Genomic DNA, 13,660 nt, shown 5'->3' on the forward strand with positions numbered 1-13,660 from the left:
CACACAGGAACAGAGCTGAGGCTGTCAATTACAGGCTGTATACTGGAGTACCCTCCCCATCACCTTTTTTTCCTTGGTGTCAGGAAAACTTGTCAGAAGTAACTCATGCACATAGCAGAGGAACTAGGCAATAGACATAAATGACACTTAGTGCTCCTAATTGAGACAAGTACACACTATAGAGGGATAGGTTTTGTTCATAATTGAGACAAGTACACACTATAGAGGCATATGCTTTGTTAATAATTGAGACAAGTACACACTATAGAGGGATATGCTTTGTTCATAATTGAGACAAGTACACACTATAGAGGGATATGCTTTGTTCATATTTGAGACAAGTACACACTATAGAGGGATATGCTTTGTTCATATTTGAGACAAGTACACACTATAGAGGGATATGCTTTGTTCATATTTGAGACAAGTACACACTATAGAGGGATATGCTTTGTTCATATTTCATGTCAGAGGTTTACAACCACTTTAAGGTCAGCGATTTTAGTTCCTGTTTTCTGTCCCTCAAATCTTTGTAGTCTTTTGTAGAAACACATCTTTATTAGTGACTAGTGTTGAGCGAACACGGACTGTATTATTCGTGTTCGTACCGAATAATTGGATTTTTTGTACCCGAACACGGACACGGACACTTTACTGTATGTTCGGGTAAAAATCCGTGTTCGGTCGTTTTATTTCCGGGTTTTGCATGCTTTGGCGCTCTTTTCATGGCGGGCTTTCAACAGCCAATCAACAATCGTTTAACTGGTGTGCCTTAAGCCATCCCAGCCATGCCTGCAAATGTCTCAGTAGCTGTGATTGGCCGTCTGAAGCATGTGACCAAGTCTTTATAAGTTCGAGGCAGCCGCAGCGGCGTCATTATGCTGCTTAGATTCAGGGACAGAGCACACATCAACGTGCTGGCTGCTGATTAGGGAAAGATAGGCAGGAAAAAACCATTTGTGTCCGGATAGAATTGAGGGACAGGTCGGAGTGTTTAGGCAGGGCGAGTTGTAGGCATTTTAGGGATAGAGTCTGCTGAATTATATAGGGTCAGTGTCTTCTACAAACTACAATCGATATTGCTGTGTGGGGGGTGGGGTCTGCACTCAATCCTGATCTACGATCTCTTCTCAATCCTGTTAGGGACAGAGTCTGCTGAATTTTAGGGAAACTGTGTTCTACAAACTACAATCGATATTGCTGTGTGGTGTGGGATTGGAGATAGGCAGGTGTCAGTGATCCACATCCATTTTTCTGTGTGTGAGCTGCAGTGAACACAATCTTTTTGGGCTGCAGTGAACACAATCTTTTTGGGCTGCAGTGAACACAATCTTTTTGGGCTGCAGTGAACACAATCTTTTTGGGCTGCAGTGAACACAATCTTTTTGGGGTGCAGTGAACAAAATCTTTTTGGGGTGCAGTGAACACAATCCTTTTTGGTGTGCAGTGAACACAATCTTTGTGGGGTGCAGTGAACAAAATCCTTTGTGGGGTGCAGTGAACACAATCTTTTTGGGGTGCAGTGAACAAAATCCTTTTTGGGGTGCAGTGAACAACATCCTTTTTGGGGTGCAGTGAACACAATCTTTTTGGGGTGCAGTGAACAAAATCCTTTGTGGGGTGCAGTGAACACAATCTTTTTGGGGTGCAGTGAACACAATCTTTTTGGGGTGGAGTGAACAACATCCTTTTTGGGGTGCAGTGAACAAAATCCTTTTTGGGGTGCAGTGAACAAAATCATTTTTGGGGTGCAGTGAACACAATCTTTTTGGGGTGCAGTGAACACAATCTTTGTGGGGTGCAGTGAACACAATCTTTTTGGGGTGGAGTGAACAACATCCTTTTTGGGGTGCAGTGAACAACATCCTTTTTGGGGTGCAGTGAACACAATCTTTTTGGGGTGCAGTGAACACAATCTTTGTGGGATACAGTGAACAGAATCTTTGTGGGGTGCAGTGAACACAATCTTTGGGGGGTACAGTGAACACAATCTTTGTGAGGTGCAGTGAACACAATCTTTGTGGGGTGCAGTGAACACAATCATTGTGGGGTGCAGTGAACTCAATCTTTGTGGGGTACAGTGAACACAATCTCATACTGAAGGTTTGAGGGTGCTGCCTGTTCCATACTCCCCCTACTCCTCATCTAGCCTTTTAGGGGTACAAACAATAGTAATTGGGGCCTAGTGTGGTTGTGTACGTGTGATATACATACACTTTTTTGGGATCATATTTTCTATTCCGCTATTTAATCAAAAACCTTTGGGGATCAGTTAAATTGGGGGATAGTCTGTGTTGGTACGTGTGAGAGAGATCCACCTTTCCAAGTTGTTGGGGTTCATCTCATACTTCTGAAGGTTTGAGGGTGCTGCCTGTTCCATACTCCCCCTACTCCTAGCCTTTTAGGGGTACAAACAATAGTAATTGGGGCCTAGTGTGGTTGTGTACGTGTGATATACATACACTTTTTTGGGATCATATTTTCTATTCCGCTATTTAATCAAAAACCTCTGGGGATCAGTTAAATTGGGGGATAGTCTGTGTTGGTACGTGTGAGAGAGATCCACCTTTCCAAGTTGTTGGGGTTCATCTCATACTTCTGAAGGTTTGAGGGTGCTGCCTGTTCCATACTCCCCCTACTCCTAGCCTTTTAGGGGTACAAACAATAGTAATTGGGGCCTAGTGTGGTTGTGTACGTGTGATATACATACACTTTTTTGGGATCATATTTTCTATTCCGCTATTTAATCAAAAACCTCTGGGGATCAGTTAAATTGGGGGATAGTCTGTGTTGGTACGTGTGAGAGAGATCCACCTTTCCAAGTTGTTGGGGTTCATCTCATACTTCTGAAGGTTTGAGGGTGCTGCCTGTTCCATACTCCCCCTACTCCTAGCCTTTTAGGGGTACAAACAATAGTAATTGGGGCCTAGTGTGGTTGTGTACGTGTGATATACATACACTTTTTTGGGATCATATTTTCTATTCCGCTATTTAATCAAAAACCTTTGGGGATCAGTTAAATTGGGGGATAGTCTGTGTTGGTACGTGTGAGAGAGATCCACCTTTCCAAGTTGTTGGGGTTCATCTCATACTTCTGAAGGTTTGAGGGTGCTGCCTGTTCCATACTCCCCCTACTCCTAGCCTTTTAGGGGTACAAACAATAGTAATTGGGGCCTAGTGTGGTTGTGTACGTGTGATATACATACACTTTTTTGGGATCATATTTTCTATTCCGCTATTTAATCAAAAACCTCTGGGGATCAGTTAAATTGGGGGATAGTCTGTGTTGGTACGTGTGAGAGAGATCCACCTTTCCAAGTTGTTGGGGTTCATCTCATACTTCTGAAGGTTTGAGGGTGCTGCCTGTTCCATACTCCCCCTACTCCTAGCCTTTTAGGGGTACAAACAATAGTAATTGGGGCCTAGTGTGGTTGTGTACGTGTGATATACATACACTTTTTTGGGATCATATTTTCTATTCCGCTATTTAATCAAAAACCTTTGGGGATCAGTTAAATTGGGGGATAGTCTGTGTTGGTACGTGTGAGAGAGATCCACCTTTCCAAGTTGTTGGGGTTCATCTCATACTTCTGAAGGTTTGAGGGTGCTGCCTGTTCCATACTCCCCCTACTCCTAGCCTTTTAGGGGTACAAACAATAGTAATTGGGGCCTAGTGTGGTTGTGTACGTGTGATATACATACACTTTTTTGGGATCATATTTTCTATTCCGCTATTTAATCAAAAACCTCTGGGGATCAGTTAAATTGGGGGATAGTCTGTGTTGGTACGTGTGAGAGAGATCCACCTTTCCAAGTTGTTGGGGTTCATCTCATACTTCTGAAGGTTTGAGGGTGCTGCCTGTTCCATACCCCCCCTACTCCTCATCTAGCCTTTTAGGGGTACAAACAATAGTAATTGGGGCCTAGTGTGGTTGTGTACGTGCGAGATACATACACTTTTTTTGATCATATTTCCTATTCCGCTATTCAATAAAAACCTTTGAGGATCAATTGAATTGCGGGATAGTCTGTGTCGGTACGTGTGAGAGAGATCCACCTTTCCAAGTTGTTGGGGTTCATCTCATACTTCTGAAGGTTTGAGGGTGCTGCCTGTTCCATACCCCCCCTACTCCTCATCTAGCCTTTTAGGGGTACAAACAATAGTAATTGGGGCCTAGTGTGGTTGTGTACGTGCGAGATACATACACTTTTTTTGATCATATTTCCTATTCCGCTATTCAATAAAAACCTTTGAGGATCAATTGAATTGCGGGATAGTCTGTGTCGGTACGTGTGAGAGAGATCCACCTTTCCAAGTTGTTGGGGTTCATCTCATACTTCTGAAGGTTTGAGGGTGCTGCCTGTTCCATACCCCCCCTACTCCTCATCTAGCCTTTTAGGGGTACAAACAATAGTAATTGGGGCCTAGTGTGGTTGTGTACGTGCGAGATACATACACTTTTTTTGATCATATTTCCTATTCCGCTATTCAATAAAAACCTTTGAGGATCAATTGAATTGCGGGATAGTCTGTGTCGGTACGTGTGAGAGAGATCCACCTTTCCAAGTTGTTGGGGTTCATCTCATACTTCTGAAGGTTTGAGGGTGCTGCCTGTTCCATACCCCCCCTACTCCTCATCTAGCCTTTTAGGGGTACAAACAATAGTAATTGGGGCCTAGTGTGGTTGTGTACGTGCGAGATACATACACTTTTTTTGATCATATTTCCTATTCCGCTATTCAATAAAAACCTTTGAGGATCAATTGAATTGCGGGATAGTCTGTGTCGGTACGTGTGAGAGAGATCCACCTTTCCAAGTTGTTGGGGTTCATCTCATACTTCTGAAGGTTTGAGGGTGCTGCCTGTTCCATACTCCCCCTACTCCTCATCTAGCCTTTTAGGGGTACAAACAATAGTAATTGGGGCCTAGTGTGGTTGTGTACGTGTGATATACATACACTTTTTTTGGATCATATTTTCTATTCCGCTATTTAATTTAACTGGGCCTCCATGCGAGACCTGTGTGCCTTGTTGCGCTGTTTTGAGTACTCCACCAACATGGCCAGTGGCAATGACGCCGTTCTCAGCTTAACTATCCCACTTCTATGCCTCCTTGAAAAAACAATTCGGGCGATGATGGAAGAGGATGTGGCACAGGATGAGGAGGAGGAGGAGGATGAAGAGGTAACATTTCCAAGGCTTTCAGGGCAGTCATTCGCAAGGGGCTCCGAGGGTGGGTTCCTGCACACGCAAACGCCAGGGACGCAATTGTCCAGCAGGGGCACAGTTCTGGAGGATGAGGAGGATGAGGAGGAGGAGGAGCTGGAGGAGGAGATGGAACCATGTTCACAGCAGGGTGGCACCCAGGCCAGCTCATGGCCATCACTGGTGCGTGGCTGGGGGGATACAGAGGACACGGACCATACACCTCCCACAGAGGACAGCCTTTCGTTGCCTCTGGGCAGCCTGGCACACATGAGCGATTACATGCTGCAGTGTCTCCACAACGACCGCCGAGTTGCCCACATTCTAACTTGTGCTGATTACTGGGTGGCCACGCTGCTGGATCCCCGTTACAAGGACAACGTACCGTCCTTAATTCACTCACTGGAGCGCGATCGCAAGATGCGCGAGTACAAGCGCACGCTGGTAGACGCCATGCTGCTGGCATTCCCATCTGACAGCGGGGCCACAGTGGAAGCACAAGGCAGAGGAGGAGGAGGAGGAGGTCGCCAACGCAACCAGGGCACCGCCAGCACCTCAGAAGGCAGGGTTAGCATGGCCGAAATGTGGAAAAGCTTTGTCAGCACGCCACAACAAACAGCAGCACCAGCAGCTCAGATGGAACGTCTTAGCAGGAGGCAGCATTTTACCAACATGGTGGAGCAGTATGTGTGCACACGCCTACATGTAGTGAATGACGGGTCTGCCCCCTTCAACTTCTGGGTCTCCAAATTGGGCACATGGCCTGAGCTTGCCCTTTACGCCTTGGAGGTGCTGGCGTGCCCTGCAGCCAGTGTATTATCTGAACGGGTATTTAGCACGGCTGGGGGCGTTATAACAGACAAGCGCAGCCGCCTGTCCAGAGACAATGTGGACAAGCTCACGTTCATTAAAATGAACCAGGCATGGATCCCACGGGACTTTTCCGTACCTTATGCAGAATAGCAATGGATACCGACCTTACCCACCCATTGTTCCATTTTTGCTCTTTCTCACTCTTTTGGGGTGTACCCTCATTTAAAATTTGTGAAAAGAAGCAGTGTTGGCTACCTCGTCCTCCTCCTCAGGGCCAGATTAATGTAGGGGCTATTGGAGCTGCAGCTCCAGGCCCCTACCTTTTATATAGGCCCCGGGTTGGCCATATTCACTGTTACCGCTCTTCTGTCACTTGTAAACACAGAAGTCTGGCTTCTATGCTCGCTTCCCCAGGCAGCACCCTCAGAACCTCCCCACACAGCGTGAAGGCCGGACAAGGAGGGACAGTTGGCGATGCATGTATGTGTTTATGGGCTTCAGAGACAGCATCCCATGTTGAATTAGGCATGCATGGCTGCACCCTTCCTCCTCTGGGTGCATGGCAAGGCACGGCCCTAAGGCCCTTCAAAATCCTCAGCACCAAGCCCATGATGCTGTTAATCCGGCCCTGGTCCTCCTCCACCGCCGCTTCCACCTACACCGCCCATAGGTGTGCGCAGCCTATTGCATTAAGGTGTGCACCCCAAAGTTGAAATACACATGCATGTGTTTGCCAGCAGGGAGAGTAATGTATCGGGGCCATGTACCTGTAGGCAAGGAGAAATAGAGCAGAGCAGGTCCCAGGGAGATCTTTCCCATCTCCTCACTGGCAATGCTATGTGCCCTAGGTGATTAGGGTGTGCCCAGGCACACCCAGCACACCCTGTGCGCACGCCTATGTCACCGCCACATCCACCACCACCTTAACCTCCCTCCTACTCCATATGGGCCTCGTCCTTCAGAGATGAAGAAGAACATTGTTTTATTTTTCTGTTTTTTTTTGTTGTTTTAAGTTATTTCCCTATCCACATTTGTTTGCAGAGCACTTGCCATGCTCTTAATTACGTTTTGCTGCCATTTGCAGCACTCTAGCCCTTTCCTTTGGTGTTTTAGAGCCATTTTAGTGCCTTAAAGTTCGGGTCCCCATTGACTTCAATGGGGTTCGGTGTCCGGGAAAAGTTCGGTAAAAGTCCGGGACACGGACCCGGACTTTTTTTTAAAGTTCGGCCGAACCCGTCGAACACGGACATCTAGGTGTTCGCTCAACCCTATTAGTGACAGATTTAGAGAAGCACAGTAATCATTCAAATTAACTGTTGATGGCTACCACCACAAAAAATGTTTTCCAATAGGCTACAGAAGCTCCATTGGTGAACATAATTGCTTCCAATATAACTGCTCACTTAAGCCTGATCCTTGATTAAATTTCAAATAGGGGGGCAATATTGGGGCAGAATTGGATTATTTATGGCCATCTTTACTTCTGTAGACATCACGTACTGGCCTGTACAACCACTGTAGTACCATGTCTGTATAATTCAGTAGCTGTAAACGCACATTTTAAGCTGTCACCACTGTTAGAACTGTTAAGCTCATGATCTTTAGTAGATCAGGTATATGTTTGCTGTTGTAAATATAGAAAAAAAAACAGCTACTGGCACTGCAATACAACAATAAAACATAAACAGTGCCACGCTACAGACATGGAAACTAGTCAGATTGATCTAACATGTATTGTACCACATAATTGCATTTCAATCATAGAGTGTGATAATAGAAAACCAACTAAGGTGCATTTTGCGAAGCTGTGCAATATAACAAAGTATAATGTATATTTCAATATAACTCAAAATTTAAATAGAATATATAACAGTGCAATAGTCCACAAAATTGTGAATATATAATGTCCATCAAAAGTGAAATCCGTGTTTGAAAGGAAAGTTATTCTGTGTTCCAAAATGAAAAAAGGATCACCGCCAGTGCATCAATCACCAAAAGGAAAAAACCGGGAGCGCTTACCAGAGATAGAGGACTCTAATGTCAATGGCAAAGAGTCGTATGAGCAGTAGGTTTTTAAGCTTTGTTAATACGACCCTTGATTATCTGTCTCATGTCCAATCTCTCAGGTGCTCCGAAAAACAAAAAAGCTCCACATAGTGTAATACCATCAAAAATTATTATAACTTTACTAAAAAAGTAGAGAACTTACATTTTTCATATAAAATAACAGGCATTCAGATTGTGATCACAAACAGTCTCAAATAGATGCAATATTTTATCATAGGCTCAAAGTTGGATTGAGCCTATTTTAAAATATTGCGCCCATTTGAGACTGTTTGTGATCACAATCTGAATGCCTGTTATTTACATGGAAAATGTAAGTTCTCTACTTTTTTTAATAAAGTTATAATTTTTGACGGTGCTACATTTTGTGGAGCTTTTTTGTTTTTTGCAGAGATCTCTGGTAAGCGCTCCCGGTTTTTCCTTTCGGTGATTGATGCACTGGTGGTGATCCTTTTTTCATTTTAGAACACAGAATATTTTCCTTTCAAACACGGATTTCACTTTTGATTTGGACTTTATATGTTTGCTGTTCCCTGATATTGTCTGATAGAGTTTCTAATCTCAGAATGCTTGATGAGAACATCCTAAGACTACTGTATGTCTGTTTTTATTCGTGGACCATGTTATTTTTATTTGTTCATGCTGTATGTATTCATGTTTTTGACATGATGAAAATCTGAGAATTGACTTTTGTTTAACCACTTGCCACGTATATATACTGGGGGGCGGTGGCTCTCTTGCATTAAATCACATATGTGATTTTGCTCTTCTGGGTCTGCAGCGCGCACTCCCGCCAATGGCAATCAGTTGTTTCAGCAGACCCTATATAAACAAGGCAGATCACCGTTCTGTGACATGGGTAATCAGCGATCCTGTGTTTCTGCTAAGCAGAAACATGAATCTCTGTCTTCTCACAGCCAAAGCACCCCCCCCCCCCACACACACAGTTATAAAACACTCCCTAGGAGCACATTTAACTCTTTGATAGCCCCTGATGTTTACCCCTTTCCCTGTCAGTGTCATTAATACAGGGACAGTGAATTTTTTTTTTTAGCACTGATCACTGTATTGATGTCACTGGTCCCCAAAAAGTGTCACTTAGTGTCAGATTTGTCCACCGCAATGTTGCAGTCCTGCTAAAAATCGCTGATTGCTGTTATTATTAATAAAAATAAATAAAAGTTCCATAAATCTATCCCATAGTTTGTAGACGCTATAACTTTTGCGCAAACCAATTAGTATACGCTTATTGGAATTTTTTTTGCCAAAACCATGTAGCAGAATACATATTGTCCTAAACTGATGGAGACATTTGATTTTTTACATTTTTTTATTGAGTGTAATTTATAGCAAAAAATAAAAACCGCAGTGGTGATTAAATACCAGCAAAAGAAAGCTCTATTTGTGGAAAAAAGAATACATCAATTTTATTTGGGTACAGTGTCGCACGACCATGCAATTGTCAGTTAAAGTAACGCAATGCCGTATCGCAAAGAATGGCCTGGCCATGAAGGGGAGGTTACCCTTCCGGAGCTGAAGTGGTTAAATGATATTTCTGTCATTACCAGATTTTTTCAATAAAAAAAATTGAAATATAAGCTTGAGGAATCCTTGACATAGAGAAGTTTGTTCTGTGACCTCCCGTGAGGAAAATAATTGAGTAAAGTAACATGCTTGATTATCTGCCTAATTAATTCCTTGCCCGATTATCTTTTTGATGGTGTAAAGACCATGGTCTCTCACATGACTTGCATTTCCATCTCTGTATTGTAATTAGTAAAGTAATTTATATCAGTTAATTTTGTCATCTTCTCAGAATATAAACTTTTTTTCTTATTCTGCTAATAATCACACAATGTAGTGAAGAGCAACACTTTCATGTGAAAGACTAACATAAAGACCACGCATAAACTGGAATTAAATCAATGTATTAAACAGTCCAGAAACCAGTGCTCTGTGCATCCAAAGATAAACTATCCAAATCTTATTGTGAGAGGTGCTCATCCACCACTGGAAGAAATGCCTGCGCACCTCCTACAGAATATTCAAATGCTCATTACTGCTATCCGACTGGTATCCATCTCTTCAGGAAGAGACCTCCTCACTCCATTCTTACGCTCTGGGAATCGGGTCCGTCTCCTTTTGCAAATTCCACCATATTTTACAAGGAAAAAAAGGCAACACCATAGTGCTCTCCATTTAAAACAGGTTTATTATTCCCCACAATTAGGCATATTGATCTAGAGATCCCTGTGTTTTTAATTGCGGGCGGGGGGGGGGGGGATAAACGTTTTAAATGGAGAGCACTATGGTGTTGCCCTTTTGTTCCTTGTAAAATATGTTGGATTTTGCAAGAGGAGACGGACCCGATTCCCAGAGCGTAAGAATGGAGTGAGAAGGTCTCTTCCTGGAGAGACTGATAACAGTTGAATAGCAGTGAGGAGCTTTTGACTATTCTGTGGGAGGTGAGCAGGCATTTTATCTGGTGGTGGATGAGCACTTGCCACAAGAAGACTTGGATAGTTTATCTTTGGATGCACAGAGCACTGGGCGCTGGACTGTTTATTACATTGATTTGATTCCAATTTATGCATGGACTTTATGTTCGTTTTTCACATGAAAAGTGTTGCGCTTCACTACATTATATGATTGATAATGTTAGAAGGTGAGGTGAAAGCACCTAAAGGTGTTATAGCTGGCAACACAGGAGAGAATTCAACAAATATTTATAATGATCTATTTTCACATTTTTTCGTTATTTAATTATTTTTTTTTCACTATATTTATTTATTTATTTTTTTTTTACAATTTAGGTGTTCTAGAATTGGGTAACATATATTTTTGGCAGCTCGGATTGACTAAATACACTTTTCTTTTCTTCTTCTGTTTCAGCTTGGTCTTTGCAACGCCGCTATGCTGTGCTCTGTTTCCTCAGAAAAGGTATGTAAAACTTTTCTTAATAAAACAGGGTATCTCCTTTCAAAAAGAGCATTTCACTATGAAAGCAGCCTTGATTGTCCTACCTGCCTGGTTGAGTATTTATCATGGTGGTCACTTGTTGAACAGTTGCACTGGAATCATTAGTAGCATCAATATTGTAGGTTTAATGCCTAATCATTGATCAGTACCAGTGTTGGATAAGATGGAAACAGAACTCCTCATCTTTGGAAGCATCTTCTAAATTGTGGCCTGTGGCAGAAGCCTGCCCTTGACACCACTTTGTTTTATGTATTTTGGTCCCAAATTACATGCCCCAACCACAGGCCAAAGGCTGATAAATTGTCAGTTTTCATTCAGCTGATAATTTATAAATGTACCTCTAAAAATGTATATAAATACAACAATCTGATTTTGAGACATTTCAAATATTTTTATTACTTTAAACATACCCCTACTCCATGCCGTTATTAAAATGCAAACAACAATAATGTCATAACCGGATCATTAATTCCGCAGCTTCAGTATAAACCCCCAAAATAATATTCACAAAATCAATGAAAATTAGGATGCCAATCTCCACTGGGCGGTGCTCTGTACTAATATAAATTGCAATAGCAATTGAAAAATTTAAATGTTCATATCATATATCAATGTGCATAAAAAAATCAGTTCCTTGCATATAAAGCAATAAACATGATGTGTTCCAAAGTGCTCAAATTAATTAAATAAATCATTCAAAAAAAGTAAATTCTCAAAAAGTTCATTTAACAAATATCAATCTTTAAACAAAGATCAATCTTTAAACAAGTGCGGTGTCTTCATTGCATGACATTGAATCAGTTACCACTCTGTGCTCTGTGACCCACTCCCAACAGAAAACGATTTGCCTTCCTAAAATTAGATCGGCAACAAAAGTTTATATGATCCTTCAGGTGGTCATCTGCCAGACTGCCACTACCAGTCGAATTTCAGCCCCCTTTGATGTACCAGAACTCTCTTCAAAGAAAAAGACCAGCCATATAGTGTAATTCCATATGAAATTCAGTTCCAAAAATGGTCACAAAATTGATGGTGTGAGGACACATATCATTAAACCGTCGAATCTCCGCTGTTCCCAACGCAGACATATGCCGGCTGAGCCGCAACTCTGTTTAACTGTCCATCCGGATCTCCCCTCAGTCTCTTTGACAGCTTGCTCATGCCCACCTTTAGGCCATGTCCCTAAGACACAGCACACTTGCTTGAAGATTGATTTTTATTAAATTAACTTTTTGAGGATTTACTTTTTTTTAATGATCTATTTATTTAACTCATTTGTTTACTTTGGGACACAAATCACGTTTTTTGTTTATATATGCATGGAATTGATTAAAAATTTTATGGAACTGATTTTTTTATGCGATTGATTTATGATATATAGATTTCAGTTTTTTAATAGCTATCACACTTTATATTAGTACTCAGCGCTGCACGGTGGAGATTGGTATCCTAATTTGTATTGATTTTCTGAACATTGTTTTTATTAATTGATTGCTTTTACCTTGTCTTGAACCAGTCTTAGGCTCATTTTATTGCATGTTGACCCAACCATATCTGTAGATGCTGTGAATGCCAAGCTGCGCACAATTCACTATTATATAAGTGAACTGGCAATATTATCCTAGGTGGTGTTACCCATTAACCTATCTGTCATTTTGTTTATTAGCTCCATGAAAGTCTCCAGTCTAGAACCAGAGGTCCGTGACCGTATCCTGGAGAAGAACCCGAACACTCAGATTGTATACTTTAATAAAGGACTCTAGATGAGGACAATCCAATAAACCATTTTCAGTCAGTCAATACATGAACAAGACATCTATACCATTCACTTTACAAGCTGCTAACACAATTGTATTGTACTACATGGGCATACACCCCAGTTATCTCAGGTATAATCAGACATGGTGTATGGATTTATGACTTTTAGTTATTGTTTGGTGTTTTCCTGGGGAGTTTAATACATTCCAGTTTATAGTGGCTTCTTCCAAGGCATTTTCAGCCTTAGAAGTTGAGAATTAAAAGCAGATGGTACAGATTTCTATATAGGACAAAACATCTCTGCTGCACAGCTATTTTTCTTTTATTTTGTCTTTCTCTGGAAGGAAATCATATAACCAAAATGCAAATTTGAAGATCTGCAGGGGAAAAGCAAAATCCAAATTGTTTTTAAACTGACACTAAATATGCTTCAGCGCAAAAATGCAATATTATCTTTATATTGTGGCTATATAAAGTGATGGTTATGTGGGTTAAAAGGTATTACAGGGTCATGTTATACAGTTAACTTGTTCAGGAATTACCTAGAAGATTCATTTATAAAACATTAACAGACACACTTCAGTCCAAGACATGTTTTCTACAAACCTGAAAGTGCGTATGTGAAAATGCAGGGCAGTGTGTTCCCTGGATCCAGCAAGCTAGACATGCGAAAAGTGCAGCATCAGCGGAGGGTTGTACAGTACAAAACTAATAAACAGAAGGCTGTATTCCTGCACAGAAGTACGGTGGAAAGTCTGATGGCTGCAATTGTTTGTCTAAAATTCAGAAGAAAAATGGTTTTAGTGTCTTTTTGACATTTAGTGGATGATATACCAAAAC

The 13,660-nt window shown here is 41.8% G+C and overlaps 1 protein-coding gene across 3 annotated transcripts in view; it reads left to right on the plus strand.

The window, feature by feature from the left end:
* The window catches only part of SFXN3 (sideroflexin 3), a 60,412-nt gene extending 47,363 nt beyond the window's left edge, over positions 1-13,049 (plus strand). For all 3 annotated transcript variants that reach the window (XM_082269306.1, XM_082269304.1, XM_082269305.1), the window contains 2 exons: positions 10,976-11,023; positions 12,729-13,049. In XM_082269306.1, the coding sequence (XP_082125432.1) occupies positions 10,976-11,023; positions 12,729-12,825 (145 nt within the window). In that variant the 3' untranslated portion in view covers positions 12,826-13,049. The remainder of the gene's footprint in view (positions 1-10,975; positions 11,024-12,728) is intronic.
* Positions 13,050-13,660: the final 611 nt, after the last annotated feature.

The sequence above is a fragment of the Pelophylax lessonae genome, assembly GCF_965119305.1.
Source record: "Pelophylax lessonae genome assembly, chromosome: 9".
In the NCBI taxonomy this organism is placed as follows: Eukaryota; Metazoa; Chordata; class Amphibia; order Anura; family Ranidae; genus Pelophylax; species Pelophylax lessonae.